The sequence below is a fragment of the Protopterus annectens genome, chromosome 4.part0 (assembly GCF_019279795.1).
Source record: "Protopterus annectens isolate FY-2018-M chromosome 4.part0, PAN1.0, whole genome shotgun sequence".
Lineage (NCBI taxonomy): Eukaryota > Metazoa > Chordata > Ceratodontiformes > Protopteridae > Protopterus > Protopterus annectens.
The window spans coordinates 1,811,150,139-1,811,166,967 of record NC_056733.1 but is presented as its reverse complement, the minus strand read 5'-3'; the positions used below and the strand labels follow the sequence as shown (position 1 = coordinate 1,811,166,967).

The 16,829-nt window shown below is 44.1% G+C and overlaps 1 protein-coding gene across 1 annotated transcript in view; it reads left to right on the top strand.

Moving 5' to 3' along the window:
* LOC122800495 (kinesin-like protein KIF20A) overlaps window positions 1-16,829 on the top strand; it is a 448,801-nt gene that overhangs the window by 294,720 nt on the left and 137,252 nt on the right. Inside the window, exons 3-4 of the mRNA XM_044069933.1 lie at window positions 6,048-6,155; window positions 6,239-6,358. Of these exons, the coding sequence (XP_043925868.1) occupies window positions 6,048-6,155; window positions 6,239-6,358 (228 nt within the window). The remainder of the gene's footprint in view (window positions 1-6,047; window positions 6,156-6,238; window positions 6,359-16,829) is intronic.

Here is a 16,829-nt window from a genome sequence, read left to right as displayed (position 1 = left end):
ACTTTATCGTCTCATCTGAATATCTGTTTAAAGCTGCTTCAATTTTTTGCAGCTTTTGTTTGAGTTGATGTACTCTGTGTGTTGTTTATTTTAACCAGGTCAGTATGCAGTTGTCTTATCCTCCTGTAGGTTACTGGAAGTCATGTCTGAAGGTTGCATTGATTTTTTCCTGAACAGCTGCAGAACTCTCCCCAGTCAGTGTTTTCTTCCTCACTTTTTGTAGCTGATTTTTTTTCCAGGTCTTCTGTATTTGTTTATTCCTGGCATCCAGGCAGTGCACTTAGTAGCGAATTACTGAAATTTACCATTAAACAGAAGTGTACTGGCTTTCTCTGCTGAATTTCTGTTTTCACACAGGGAGGGCTAGAAAGAAGCTCTTACTCGGTATGCAGCTATCTTGGAAGTCCCATAATAAATTGTTTGGTTCTGATTCTTGCTACCTTTTGGAGGGTACTATGAAAGCTCTCTTGGGGGAAATGCCTCTGTGAAGAGCTATAGAAAGAGGATAGACCTGAGGATTGAAAGAGATGCTAAAAAGTATAAAGCCATGGAAAACTTACTGGCCTTCACTAAGAGTCCTGAAGGAGCTGGTCCCAGGGAAGTACTTGGTTCATCCATCCCCAGTCCTTGGCCTGCAAGTCTGTGCATTCCTACCTGGCCTATCACTTGGGGTACAGTGTCGCTGATTGCCTCCATTGAGTACTCCTGCTTCATATGAAATGTTAGCGACTTTTGGGCCAGATGCCAGTTTCCAGGTATCCTTGAAGGAAATTCTGACATTAACTTGATTTCCCCATCCAATGGGTCCTCTGAGAGGAAAGTTTATCCATCTAGATTGAAAAGATTTCAGAAGGCTGTGTCTCTTTTGAAGAGCTCCATTTTTCTCCGTCATAGGTGGCAGTAATTTTCTCAAATGTTTATGCTAGAGGTGATGAGCAAGGGCCAGGTGTTCAGACTACTGGCATTGGTTGTTTGCTTACTCTGATGCCATAGACTGTCACTGGTTTGCTGAAGAGTATGTTGCAACCTACAGTGGGATTCACCACAAGGGGATTTACCTTTATCATTTGTAGAAGGTTTACTCTTTGACGAAGAAGTGACTTTCCTTTTTTGGTGCATAGGATTCAGAATTTGATCTGGATTCATCAGCTTTTGACTCTCGCTTACTCAGCTTTGGGATACTTTACAAACAAGGATGTTTGTGTAGACTGCCTCCTCTGCAGAAAATGTCTCCTTTGGAGAGATGACGTATTTGAGTTTACTTCATGTTTGAGCCAGAGGAATTTGATTCCAACACAAGATATTTTGATTGATTCCTTCATTCCTTCATTCATTCATTCCATTTGTTTACCGGGAGAGTCCACTGGACCTAGGTGAGCCCATTTTCAGTTGAGGCCTGGGGAGAAAAGCTCCACATAAGTCACATTACAGAAATACAAATATCAAAAAAATACAAATCTCAAAAATGTAGCACTATTTACAGTTTTTTAGCAATTCCATTGCAGTTTTATGGTAGTCCTGGAGGTTCGTGGAACTGAAGCACCTAGGAGTGCCTGCTGTATTCCTCACTGCATTACTCTGTATTCCATGTGTCTGAGAATATGCTTCTCCACAAGGAACCAGGCATTTTCCAATTTGTAGTACAGGGCATTAGCACTTCAGTATTGCTTCTCATTTTAATTTGGGTGTGAACCCAGAGTTCCTACCAAATGTGTAGCACCAGAATGCGACCACCCCAGGAGATCCATGTATACCCCTTGAATAATTGCTAAAAGTGGGCACTCCTTAGGAAGAAGATGCAGAAAGACATTCTTTAAATTGCGTGTGTGTGAATTTCTTGACATTCAGCCTCATACCATGAGGGACAAAGATTTTACTGGGAGCCCCAGTGGGCATTGCACAGAGCAAACTCTTCTTTCCACTGGACAAGGTTGTGTAGCTAGCTCAGTTCTTTGGGACCTTAGCCAGCGGAAGAAGGTGTCAGCTTGAATGCTTTTTAGAGCACTGGGTTGTGTCAGACACTCCTGTCAGGATTCCCTTTTCAGAGTACACATGAGCAAATTCCATTTGTACCTGAAAATGTCTGTGGGTGTAGCAGAAATATCTGTTTAACGAGATTCACCCCCCCCCCCCCCACCGATTTATATCCATCAAGGAGGAATTCAGATTTTGGTCCCAGCAGGTAAGGGAGGGACCAAGTCTCCTTTGTTGGCACAGTGAATAGATGGACATTAGAGATGCCTAAGATCTGGCCTTATGAACCTTAAAGACCATGTCAAGGTACAAGGGTTTTAGACTCTCTCTCTGTGATCAAAAAGGCATACAAGTTGAAAGGGATGATTGTTAACCTTGCCTTAGATGTTTTTCTAGTGTTTGGAGGTAGGGAACCCTTGAAAGTGATTGTAGATCAAGGCACATTTATGTTGCACATAAGCAGGGAACTCTGATTAGGAGTGCTTTCTAGCAATCGCCTTTTGATACAACTTTTAGCCTGGTCTTTAAACCCTTTAGTATACTTTTTCATTTTTCTCAGACCTGGTCAACTGTAAACAGGTCAAAAGTGAGCAACCAGAAGTGGATACTGTATCCATGCATCTTTGCAGGACCTAACCAGAAAGTGGGATAAAGAGGAATAATTCTTGGCCTCTGTGGAGGAAAGAAGTACTACTGATGTTTATTTGGATATCCAATGCAAGTGAGCAGTTAGTGCCTTTTCTATCAGCTGGAAATAGGCTTCCTGTGTATCTTTTCTTTTTCCTTTTTTCCAGTTTAACCCCTGTGCTTTTCCATAAAGTCAAACTGAACAAGCAAAACTCATCATGGTAGCTACCACGTATTCTAGTCAGCCATGGTATACCCTGCAAGTCCAGATGGCTAAAGACTGGCCCATACTATTACCAATACTTTCTGCTCTTGTAGTCAAGGATGATGATGTATCTGGTACACCATAACCTAAAGAGTTTGAAGTTGTCATCTTAGAAGATCTTGGTCTGATCTCCTCAAAAAGACTGCTTCATACAGGGAGTGTTGCACATTTTTGCAAGAGGGAAGAAGGCCCATTCACCTGAAAATCATATTTAGCTAAGTGGAAGACGTTTACACTATGGTACAAATCTAAGGGCATCTGCCACATTAGTGCCACACACTAGAGGTTATAAATATAAATATTCTATACCTCTTCAGCCATGGCATGTCTTATGCTTCAGTAAAATTACTTTTATTTGGCTTTGTGGCTTGCTTCTCCCCAGGAACACTTATTTGACTTCACTCAATAGCAAAGCTCCCTTTTAAGGGGTCTACTTTGTCCCCTACAGATGCTGTCCATCCTTCTTGGACATTAGTGTTAGTTTGTCTGCCACCTCTGTGAGCACACTTTCTCTGTAACACCCATGTTTCTGCTGTGAAAAACTTTACACTGCTGTCCGTCTCCGCTAGAAAGAACTTCTGAGTTTCAAGCACTGATGTCCAAAGAGCAGTGAATAGTGCTCCTTGGAGATAGGGGTGTGCCTTTTTTCATGCCAAAGGTGGTGTGAGTGTTTGCACTTGACCACAGTATTCAGCTAATAACCTTTTATACTAACTGTAAGAACAAAAGGGTTTTGCCTGGCTTTCTTTTAGAAGTGAGACCAGATCCTGCAAGTCTTGACATTTCTGGAAAAAAAGGAATACCATTTCAGGTGACTTAAATTTTGAAACTTGATGTTTCTCATATGAAGCAGTTTACAGCGAGCTTTGCCCTTTGTCCTTACTCCACTGTTGCATTTGTTTATAAACTCTGGGAGGAGTGAGTAATCGGAGGCATCATTAGTTTAGACTTTATGGTGTCAAAGTCAACAGACTAAAACTTGGTGCCAATAAATGCATTTATTGGGGCAGAGTAAGGGATGGGAACTCTGTATCCTAGTTTTCTTTACTGTAGGACTGCGACTCTTCCTTTGCTAGGAGTGTTGGCTTGTGGTTTGACTTCTAGCTGGTTGTTGTGATTCAGGCAGCGGTCTGGTTTCTCAGATCACATGAAGTATGGAGGGACCCTTCATGAGAGACTTGGCTTACAGATAAATCCCCTGCATATCCTGGCAGGATATGTGTTTTTTTCTCCAGGTGAAATGGGTCTGTACTTTGCACCCTTAGTGTTTGATCTGGTCTAATATGTGAGCAATGGCAGGTAGTTGGTTTTTCAGTTTTGTACTGGTCCCATACTTAGTTCTACCTCATTCTGGGATCAACACCTAGCACTCGCTAATTAAGCAACCCTCTAGTGGACTGCCTTTTTCCATTCTGGAAAGCGTACTTCTGAACTCCAGAGCAGCAAGCTTGCAAGTCTGTTTTGGGGTCTGGATGCTTGCAAGTCTGTTTTTGGTTCTGGTGATCCATTAAGATGGTGTCCTTTCATAGTTCTGTGCTGCGAGTAACCCTGTTCATTGCAGGAAGTGGTGCCCCCTTGCTCCCCTCTCTTCATGGGGGTGTGTGTGGTGGTGGTGGGGTTCCAGCCCATGCTTTTTGGTGGGTGAGGTAGGAGCTGTTGCCTGTGCCCCTTAATAAAGAATTGTGATGAGTAGAAATGCAGACCTGTGGTTCATCCCTTGTCCTCTTGGGTTTTGTGCATAGGATTTCATTTGTCTTTCTCTGATTAGGCATGTGGCACTTCTACTCTTGTGTGTGCCACGCTTGAGAGACCCAAGATCTACTCCATTTTTTTTTTTTTTTTTGTGGGGACTACCACCAGTGTCCCACCCCCACCAAGATAAATTCCTTATTTGCAACCTTTGAGTGTGGCCTTCTGGCTAGACCTTTCCAGTGTTCACCCTTCTTGCTGGTCCTCTGACTCCTCCTGCCATATTTGGTTTGCTTCTCAGAATTCTGCCCAAACTTTGTACTCATCAAGGAGGCTCTTCAGTGTTGGATATTACATTCTTATCAGATTGGCTAATGTACAAAATGAATCCTTTTTAATATGCGAGAGGTATTTTCCTACTTCTTGAATGGGGAAGTCTCTGCTTCTGGCACTGGGTTTAGCACTTGCCTCTAAGCTTGGAGCATGTGTGTGTGTGTTATTTGGTAGTAGTGGGAATGCACATTTGTTTGAGTTTTAGGATGGCACTTGCTAGTGAAAGGTATGGATTGTGCTTGTTGGAGGATGCGGGTGAATATAATTTTAGTCGATGTTACTGTGGTAGACATTCGTTTCACATTTATTTTATCCTTTAAAGGGAATTACCAAAAGGTGATGCGGAAGTCTGATAAATGGAAACCTGCCCTTTGCACTCATTAATGAAGTGCTGTTTGTAAAGCAGCTAATAAAGAACATCTGTTTGTTGCCCAACTGGCACCTGATTGTTTTTTAGATGCCTTAATTTAGTCTACTTTTGCTAATGAGGTTATCAACAGGTTTGGTTTTTAAACACCTTTAAAAGCGTGCGTGTGAGCATGAGTAGTAGTCAAGGTTATAGGCATTTCATTACTTTAAGTAAATATATATATTTTTTCTTAGTTACGTTATTTTATTCTCAAAACCTCTGTTTAGGAAAGCTAATATATATATGCATGACAGGCCATGACTGCCTTTTAGTTATGTTTTACTCTATTTTAGCATTTTTTGTGTGGTCTAAGCTTTGGTGTTTCTATCCGTGTTTAGTGTATCAGGTGCAACATATGTATTTTTAAACTACTCTGTATATCTCCATTTCTTTGATTCTCTTGCTTAAATGCAGTTTAACAAAATATGTGTGCTCTGGTAAGTACCGAGTTTAGTGTAGTTTTTCATTTACAACATTCAGCAGTTTCTTTGGACTTGAGTTGAAAACTGCTGCATTTGTATACATGCACACTTAGTGAGGTCAGTAGCATTACTGCTAACAAGTGCCACTCTTACTAGGATGAAGAATTCAGAGTTTAATTCATGCTCCTGGAAGACTGGTTTTGCTTTGTAGAACTAAACCCAGTCAGCTCATTTTCTATGTTTTTGACTAGATTTAATAGTCCATTTATAGTACTGATTCCTTTTAGAATGGTGTATTATCCACTTTTGAAATGATGACCTCTTTCAGGTTGTGGAACAGAATCAAACTGTACTGGATGATGGGAGTGAGAAAGTAAAGGTCTACCTTCGAGTAAGGCCGTTTGGGGAGACGGAGCTATCAAAAGGAGAAGACCAGGTTAGCTGTCAGATATAAACAGTTTTTTTTCTATTTATCTTTTTTCTTTTACATGCAATTGATGATGTTTTCCTTTTACATAGGGTTGTGTCAAGATAGAAACTGCTGATACTCTAATTTTGAAAGCACCCAAGGACTCCTTTACAATGAAAAACATGGAGCGAGGGATTGGACACGCTACACATAAGTTCTCATTTTCACAGGTAGGTCTTTGCAAGTTTGCATATATGTTGGCACTGTGTGTCCAGAACAATACATTTAAGCACTTGAAAATGAACAAGTGTTGAGGAAAAATGAAACAATTTTTGTTAGGAAACTACTGGTAGAAACTGGGAAAAAAAGTTTGCATAAAAGTTTGGAATATTACCCAGCATCACTTTAAGTGATTGGTGTATTTTTAAAATCCTCTCTGATGTTCTTCGTGTTTCACTGTTGCAGTCATTACATTTGGGTAATCCTGCTGGCAGGTTGCCCTCAGTCGGCCTGAATTTAAAAGTCTTGGGTCCTGTGTCGGCCGCTATCGCCCCTTCCCTGACGTCAGGTCGTCGGGGGTATAAAAGATGCAGCCAACACCATTTTCTTTAGTCTTTCTTGCCGCGCGGTGCCCGAAGCAGAAGCAGTTCACAAGTGCCAGTCGGCCGACTCCTGAGATTTTCGTGTTCGAGTTTCAGATCCGAAGTCTTCATTAAAAGCTAAGTACCTTGTTGGGGAAACTTTTTTTTTCTTGCTCCAGACCGATGTCAGAAAAAGTTAATAATTGTATTTCTTGTGGGAAGCAAATACCTCATAAATCATAAGAACTTTCATTCGTACTGTATTCCTTGCCTAGGCCCTGACCACGACATTTCAAGTTGTTGGTTTTGTGCTAGATTTAACCAACGCACTATTAAGCATTGGTACTAGTTTGCACTAAGCTATTTTGGGCGCAGATTTAATTGTACAATGTCGTCGGATAGCCATTAGACTACCGGAGTTCACAAAAAGCGCAAAGAAAAAGACAGGCAACCGAGGTCCAAAACAGACTAGGCTTCTCCTAAGCCAGTCGCCGGTTCTCAGTGAGGCGATTTCGCAGCCCCTGATGCCCGCTACTTTAGAGTCGCAGACCGCTACCGACACCCACGTGGAGTCTGTCAGGCCGCTGGAAACTGGTATTGGAGCCTCAGAGACTATTACCTCAGATAGGTCCGGAGCCGCTGAGCAGGTATCGGCTTCTGAGGGTGTTTTCAGACCTAAACAATTATACATTAAATTGACTACAGCTTCAAAGGCAAAGACTAAAGCACCTTTAAAGGCAAACAAACAAGTTCACCAGCCACATGGACAGGCCTCCATGCCCAAAAAACAGATGCTCAAAATGGCCGAAGACTTAATTACCTTGATCAGGGGTTTCCATCCCCCTCCTGATAAGAAGCCTAGGCAAGAGACAGACTATGAATCTTCAGATCAGGTTTCCATTTCCTCAGATTCCTCTTCTGATCAGGAATATTCTCTTCCCCCCCATGAGGATTCTGATGCTGAAGAGTCAATTCCTTCAGCTTCTCCTCCATTCCTTTGGGGAAACCTTGCATACCATGAAGGAGCATTTCCACTGGGAGAGCCAAGATTTTTCAGAATCTAAGAGGAGGCTCAGGGATTTTCTTCTACCTCAACACAGGCCTCTAGCTATTCCACCTGTGTTAGACATTGTAGAATGTGTTTTCAGAGTCTAGTCTGACCCCTGACTCCTTACCTCCAGCTCCTGTTAAGCCTGACAGATACTACAGGGTTCCTGACTCTCATAAATTCCTTTTCAAAAACCCTGCTGCAGACCCAGAAACTATTTGTCAGGGTCTCAAAGGGGTTAAGGCTTCCACTGCAAAAAACCCACCCCCCTCTGACAGAGATTCTAGGGAACTGGATAGATGGGGAAAAAGATTTACACATCTGCTGCCTTGGCTATAAGGGCCTTAAACTGCCAGTTTCATATGCTCAAATATCAGCAATATGTCATGACTGCTTAAACAGAAAATGTTGGTAAATTTTGAATGTGCAGAAAACAAAGAAATACAGGATGTCCTTCAAGGATGCAACTGCAGTCCTGACATATGGGTTGTCCTGCCTCAGGCAGCCCTTCGGTCGGACGGATTCCAAAGTCTGGGTCCGGCGTCGGCTGATGTCGCCCTTTCCCCGACGTCAGAGCGCCTGGGGTATAAAAACGTCAGCTGACGCCATCTTCTTCAGTCTTTCTTGCCGTGCGGCGCCCGAAGCAGAAGCAGTTCGCAAGTGCCAGTCGACCAGCTCCTGTGTTTTCAGCTACTGAAGTCTTGAAAAAAGTTAAGTACCCCGTTGGGGGCCTTTTCTTGCCTCAGCCGATGTCAGATAAAACTGTAAAAGTTAATAATTGTTTAACTTGTGGGAAACAAATACCTCATAAGGATTTCCACTCTTACTGCTTACCCTGCCTCGGCCAAGAACACAACGTCTTGGCCTGTACCTTCTTTCAATAAACACACTCTTAGGCGTCGGTTAGAGTTTGCACAGGATTATTTTGGGGAAGATTTCTGTTATATCATGCCGTCGGAGCTTCCGACAGCACATTTACCTAAAAAACGGAAGGATAAGGACAGACACCCGTGGTCTAGGCCGACACCACGCTTAGGCCTACCGCGAGTGTCTGTTTCTTCTGAGCTGGTTTCATAACCGCTACAGACTGACACCGCCCCACCGGTTACTTCGGTACCGGAGGCCAGCTCAGTGCCGGTTTCTGTTCTCCCCTCTGAGACCGTAGCCCAGGATATTTCTGACACCATTTCAGTGGATAAGACTACTCCAGCACGCGGGGCTGCCAGGCCTCCAGTGTCTATGGCCATTAAGGCCTACACACGTGCTAAGGCTGCCAAACAGGCTAAGTCTCTCCCTCCAAGATCTGTTTCTCTGGGATCCACTTCTGGTTCTCAAATTTTAAGTTTAGCTGAGGACCTTATTTCTTTAATTAGGGGTTCTCAACCACATCCAGATAGAGGTTCTCAGCCGCCTTCTGGCAAGAGGCCTAGGGTTGAGCAGGTAGATCCCCAGTCCTCCGATGAGGCCTCGGGTGATTCTGCACATTCAGACTACCAGGAGGAGGCCTTCCCGGCCTACGAGTATTCTGATGCGGAGGAATCCATTCCCTCTGCTTCTCCTCCTGAGGAGTTTTCCTTTGGGGAAACGCTTCATTCCATGAGGGAACACTTCAAATGGCAAGGCCAGGAATACTTCAGAAAATTAGCAACACACACCCAGATGACTGCAAGGAAAATCCTGCAGGCCCTGGGTTTCATGGCATCTTGCATTCTTCTGATTCCACACGCAAGGCTGCATATGAGGAAACTACAATGGTGTCTAAAAAGTCTATGGTCTCAACACAGCCACAGCCTGGAAGCATTGATCCCACTCATCCCATGCCTTCAAAAGGAATTTCTGTGGTGGGCCCAAGCAAGCCAGATAAACAAAGGTATGCCTTTCAGCAAGCCTCATACAAGTCAAACCATAACAACAGATGCCTCAGACCATGGATGGGGGGGGGGCCGCACATGGAGGGCAGATGCATTCAAGGACAATGGACACAAAGAAAAGCACCTGCACATCAACCAAAAAGAAATGCTGGCAGTGATACATGCAATCAAGGCCTTCGAAAAGTTCATGCATCAGGGCCATCTACTAATAAAGACAGACAATACCACAGTTATGTGGTACATAAACAAGCAAGGAGGTACCCATTCCTACCCTCTTTGCAGACTGGCAATGAATCTCTGGGATATTTCCCCTACAATTGAAAATAGAGCTACAATCCCAGTTTGTACCAGGGAAGGACAATGTTCTGGCGGACAGCCTAAGCAGAAACATCATGGATCCACACGAATGGATGTTGCATCCAGACATTTTCTTACAAATGACTCAAGCATGGGGAAGGCCGGACATAGATCTTTTTGCCTCCCACCTCAATCACCATCTGAAAAAGTTTTGCACAAGGACATACCATCCTTAAGCATGGAAGGTGGACGCTCTCTCCTTCAGCTGGAAAACTCTAACACTATATGCCTTCCCACCTCTTCCTTTGATGACCAAGGTGTTACTAAAGATCAAGACAGAGCAGCCGAAAGTCATACTGATAGCTCCAGACTGGCCAAGACAACACTGGTACCCACTGCTACGGAGCTTGACACACACCAATCCGTGGCTCCTTCCTCAATGGCCACTTCTTCTGACACAGCACAATTACAGGACACTACACCCCAGCTTGAAGACATTGAAGCTGACAGCTTGGAAGATTCCATGACTATTCCTCAGGATACGCTTTCCAAAAGGGTAAAAGATATCATCCTGGAGGCGCGCAGACCTTCCACTAGAAAAACATACTCAGCAAAATGGAAGAGATTTCTTATCTGGAACAGCAAAAAGGGTCAAGACCCATCAGTAATGAGCATTCCACAGATCCTAGAATATTTGGCTGAAATGCTCCACAATGGCCTTTCATATTCTTCCATAAAAATACATGCTTCAGCAATATCTGCCAAATATAACACTGATCCGCCTGTATTTTCTCACCCATTGCTAAGACAGTTTCTAAGAGGTATAAAGAACATCAACCCTCCAAGGAAACCACCAGTGCCTGCATGGGACCTCAACTTCATGCTGGAAAAATTAACTCTTCCTCCCTTTGAACCAGCAGCATCTTCAGAGTTACAATTTCTGTCTTGGAAGACAGCTTTCCTTCTGGCAGTAACCTCAACAAGAAGAGTCTCTGAGCTACAGGCCCTTATGGCAATACAACCATTTATCATTTTTCATCAGGACAGAGTTTCTTTGGGAACCAATCCGTCATTCATGCCAAAGGTGGTATCCAGGGTGTCCCTGAATAAAGCTATTCACCTGCCTACCTTCTTTCCCAATCCTCAAAATAAAGGAGGGAGACTTCTGCACACCTTGGACATACACAGACGGTTGCGCTACTACTTGGACAGAACAAAGTCTTTCAGAAAATCTGACCAGCTTTTTGTAGCTTGCGCTGCTGGATTGCAGGGAAAAGCAATTTCCAAACAGACAGTTTCTAAATGGATTGGAAATTGCATTCGATTCTGCTACTCTTTTCATGGAAAAACTGTGCCAGCTGACATCAGGCCACATTCCACCAGAGCTACAGCCACCTCCACAGCCTTTTTAAGAGGAGTGGCAACAAAGGACATTTTAGAAGCTGCTACATGGAGCTCCGTGCATACATTTTCCCAACATTACAACCTGCCTTTATATTCCAGATCCAGAGCAGGATTTGCTTCTGCAGTCCTGCAGGGCATTTTAGCTACACCATCTTTGTCTTAGTGCCTACCACCCCCAGGTTGGCTATGGTATTCAACCCATATGTCAGGACTGCAGTTGCATCCTTGAAGGACATAGTACAGTTTTGTACCTACCATAAATGTAGATGTCCGATAGGTATGCAACTGCAGTCAGGTTTTCCCTCCCACCTACCCCTCTGTGGTATTCTTTTGGGTTTCTACTCCTCATTTTAGCTACCTGGGGTAATCTTTTATGGTGTATTTGTTTTTATGTTGTTGTACTTGTCTGGAATTTTTTCTCTTTTCAAAATTTAGCCTTCCTTAGAGGGCACCTGGCATCTGGGGCAAGAAACACTGAAGAAGATGGCGTTGGCTGACGTTTTTATATCCCAGATGCTCTGACGTCGGGGAAAGGGCGACATCAGCCGACGCTGGACCCAGACTTTGGAATCCGGCCGACCGAAGGGCTGCCTGAGGCAGGACAAACCCATATGTCAGGACTGCAGTTGCATACCTATCAGACATCTACATTTATGGTAGGTACAAAACTGTACTATTTATTGCATGCAGCTGAACAAGTTGGAAAGCATACTTTGCAATGTGGTTTTGATTCTCTGGAGGCCTCCTGCAGGGCCGCTGTTATGACTTCTGTAATTTAGAAGGCATGCTTGGTTAAAGCAACAAAATCTACCTGATCATGTCAAAGCTAAATTATTAGATGCAGCATTACAGCACGATACCTTGTTTGGTGTTAAGGCAGAAGAGGTGTTAAAGAAAATGGAGGACAAAGCTAAATCTATGCAAACTGCCAAAGAATTTTTTTACAAGTACAGCCACCTAGGTTTAGCAGACACTGGCCTACAAAGAATTGGTCCTTTCCAGTGTCATACCTCAAAGGGGCAGATCAGACGCCCTAGAGGCAGATTCCAGCCACAGCGTTTGTACAGGTCTAAACAATGGGGTGCTTCTACCTCCAAAAGTGGAGAAGACAAATCACAACCATACAGGAAACGGTCCCAATGACTTCCCCCTGCCTGCACCAAGCACTTATCTACTGGCAGCACCCTTGGGTGGGGGGGATAGCACTTTTTTCTCAAAATTGGCACATTATAACTCAAGACAATTGGGTTCTAAATATCGTGTCACAAGGCTACAAGTTCCACTTCCATACTCTGCCAAAGGCAAACGGCTGGCCAGATCTGCCAAAAAATCAATGGGCAGAGGCACCAAAACAAGTCTCATCCCTCATGGACCTGAGGGCCATTCAGTAAGTACCAGAGCAAGAGCAAGAACAAGGATTTTACTCAAGACTGTTCTTGGTACCCAGAAAGGACAAGGCCTGAAGGCCAATACTGGACCTATTTATTCTGAACACATTCCTGGATATACCAAAATTCAAGATGTTGACTTTGCAGCAGCTTCTGCCCATGCTGGGAAAGAACGCTTGGCTTGTGACTTTAGACCTAAAAGAGGCATGCCTGCATATCCCAATCAGACAAGTATGCAGAAGATACCTCCGATTCAAGGCTGAATCAATGCATTACCAATTCTCTGCACTGCCCTTTGGCTTAACTACTGCGCCCAGGGTCTTTACAAAGTGCCTGGCACCAGTAATTGTATTCTGCAGACAAAAAGGAATACAAATATATCTTTACTTGGCCGACTTTCTAATTCAAGCAGAGAACAAGGACATTCTTCTACAGCATCTGGAGTTTGTGAAAAGACTTCTAACATGCCTAGGGTACAGTCAATGAAAAGAAATCAAAACTAGTACCCTCACAAGAGATAATATTCCTGGGTGCAAGCTTAAATACAACTGCCCAGATGGCTTATCTCACGCCAGACAAAGGCAAATGACTGCCTATTTCAAAATGTTAGCAACAAAGGCCCAGTTATCTGCAAGAAGAATTCTGCAGACTTTGGGCTTCATGGCATCCTGCATCCTACTAATTCCATATGCAAGACTGCATATGAGGAAACTTCAATGGTACCTAAAAAGTGTTTGGACTCAACATTGCCACAGCCTGGAAACTGATTACTCTCATTCCCTGCCTGCAATAGGAGTTTCAGTGGTGGGTAAAGGCTTGTCACCAAACAAGGGACAGCCATTCACATTACCCCCAGCCAGGCAGACACTAACAACGGATGCTTCAGATTATGCATGGGGGGCCCACATGGCAGGAAGATGCATTCAGGGAACATGGACCTCCAACCAAATGCATCTACATATCCATCAAAAAGAGATGCTAGTTGTTCAAAATGCCCTGACAGCCTTCAAGGGCCTACTACAGCCAGGACAACTACTGATAGACAACACCACGGTCATGTGGTATATAAACAAGCAGGGGGGCACACATTCGTACCCCCTTTGCAGACTAGCTATGACTTTGTGGGACACAGCATTGACTTACCAAGTACATCTGCAGGCACAATTCCTGCCAGGAAGGAAAAATAATCTGGCAGACGAACTAAGCAGAAACCTCATGGATCTCCACGAGTGGCAGCTGGATCCACAAGTCTTAAGCAAGATAACGAGGAAATGGGGATGCCCGGGCATAGATCTATTTGCCTCCCCTCACAACTACCAACTAAAAAGATACTGCACAAGGATTGATCACAGACAAGCATGGAAAGTGGACGCCTTATCAGTATATGCCTTTCCCCCTCTGCCTCTCCTAACCAAGGTACTCCTAAAGGTCAGACAGGAGAAGCTAAGGATGATACTGACTGCCCCAGACTGGCCCCGCCAGTACTGGTATCCAATACTAAGGAACCTGTCTCAATGCCCAGCTTGGACTTCACCTCAAATACCTCATCTACTGTCCCAGCAAAACAATCAGATCCTGCACAGCTAACTCAGGACTTTAAACCTGGCAGCATGGCAGATAATGTAGTCCTACAAAACACACCTCTCAGTAAAGCGGTGATGGATGTCATTTTGGAAGCCAGAAGGCCTAGTACTAGAAAATCTTATGCTGGAAAATGGAAGAGATTCTGTGCCTGGAACCATGCACAAGGAACTGATACAGCTGTGCCAAATAGTCCTCAGATTTTGCAATACTTAACTGAGATGCTGGACAAAGGCCTATCTTTTTCATCCATTAAAATGAATGCTTCTGCCATATCGGCTCATTACAATGTAGAGCCACCAATCTTTTCTCATCCATTATTAAAGCAGTACCTCAGAGGGGCCAAAAATTTAAGGCCTCCAAGAAGATCTCCAATACCTGCATGGGACCTCAATTATTTCTTGGAAAAACTCACTCTGCTCCCTTTTAAGCCAGCTGCTACTGCTGATATAAAGTTTTTATCATGGAAAACAGCTCTGCTCCTAGCAATAACTTCTGCAAAACGAGTTTCAGAGCTACATGCATTCATGGCTGTGGAACCTTTTTATCATTTTTTTTATCCAGACAGGGTTTCTCTGAGGACAAACCCGACATTTATGCCTAAGGTAGTGTCCATTGTGACCCTTAACCAAACTATTCATCTGCCTACTTTTTATCCAAACCCACAGAATAAGGGAGAGAGAATTCTGCATTCTTTGGACATGCACAGACCGCTACGCTTCCACTTGAACAGAACCAAAGCTTTCAGAAAGACTGAGCAACTACTAGTGGCATATGCTGCAGGATCACAAGGAAAGGCTATCTCAAAGCAGACTATTTCAAAGTGGATAGGCCACTGCATTCGTTTCTGCTATTCACAACATGGCAAGCCAGTGCCTAAGGGCATTAGGCCACATTCAACCAGAGCAGCAGCCACTTCAGCAGCCATCCTCAGGGGAGTACCAACCAAAGACATTTTAGAGGCTGCTACCTGGAGTTCAGTGCACACCTTTACAAAGCACTATCATTTACCACTCTACTCTAAATCCAGGGCAGGCTTTGCCACTGCAGTTCTGCAGGGTGTCATAGCCGCTCCTAATGCTATTTAGCTCCAGCCTCCCAACCATAGCTTTGGGATTCAACTCAAGTGTAATGACTGCAGCAGTGAAACATGAAGAACATAGTACAGTTGTGTACACTTAACATAAATGTAGATGTTCAAGTGTATTCACTGTTGCAGTCCAGGTTACCCACCCACCATCCCCATCTCTTTTTGCTGGAACTTGGCTGCACTTGTCTAATCTATACAACCTATGTGTTGTATTTGTTTGTAGATGAAGGTATAATATATTTTGGTGCATGCATATTTTTAGCCTTCCTTTTTGGGGGCACCTGACATCTGGGGCAAGAAAAACTGAAGAAAATGGCGTCGGCTGCATCTTTTATACCCCTGGTGCACTGACGTCAGGGAAGAGGTGACAGCAATCGACACCGGACCTAGACTTTGGAATTCAGGCCGACTGAGGGTAGCCTGCCAGCAGGATAACCCAAGTGTAATGACTGCAACAGTGAATACAACCGAACATCTACATTTATGATAAGTGTACATAACTGTACTTTTCCATACTCGAGTGATATAAATGTCGATGTTAAGTTGTCAATCTCGCCTTCATTCTTGCTTGATGGGTTCGGAGCCGATCCCTCGGCTCCGACTCGGCACTTGCTAAGCTCGAGAGTCTCTTTTACCAGCTCGAGGCAGCCCCATATCCCATGATGCAAGGCAGTAAATACCCAGATCTCGTTTGCCGCTTCGCTTAGGAGGTCTTCTTTTTGCCAGCTCCTGGTAAGTTGTTCACTTTTGTGATTTAAGCCCCTTTTTAGTCATAAAAACTCTTTTATTGATAGTTTAAGTTATATTCTACCCTTTCTGACAGAATTTCCCTGTCTCCTTTAACTTTTTGTTAGTCATTTTTTTCCCTATCCCATCCCCCCCCCCCCTGTTAGGGTGTGTGTGTGTTGTATTTTATAGAATACCTTTTGGTATTTTGTGTAAATTAATTTAGACTGGTGTTGTGTGTGTGTGTGTTGTGTTTGTCAGCACCATGTCTAAGGAGAGGGTCTCAGGTTTTAAGAAGTGTGACTCGTGCTGTCAGAAGATGTCTCTGACAGACGGTCACACTTCTTGCCTGTATTGTCTGGGCCCTCTTCACCTGCAGGACTCCTGTGCTATTTGTCACTCCTTCAGCCAGAGAGTCCTGCAGGAGACGTAATAAGTTGATTCTTAGGGGCCTTCTTAAGCCGGAGGGCTCTCCGGCTAAGTCGGCTCCACCAAAATCAACAAAATCTGCCAAGGCCCAGGCTTCTGTTTCTAAGCCTGCGGCCTCGCCGACTCATACTGAGTCGAGATCGGCTCGGCTGGAGCCGATTCTGAAAAGCTTTGGCCGATGGCTATCGGTGCGAATCTGTTTTGACCGCCGATGTCGGCTCCGATCGGTTCCGACACCCATGTGGCACAGGCATCGGTGTCGGCTCGGGCTCCGACACCGTTACTG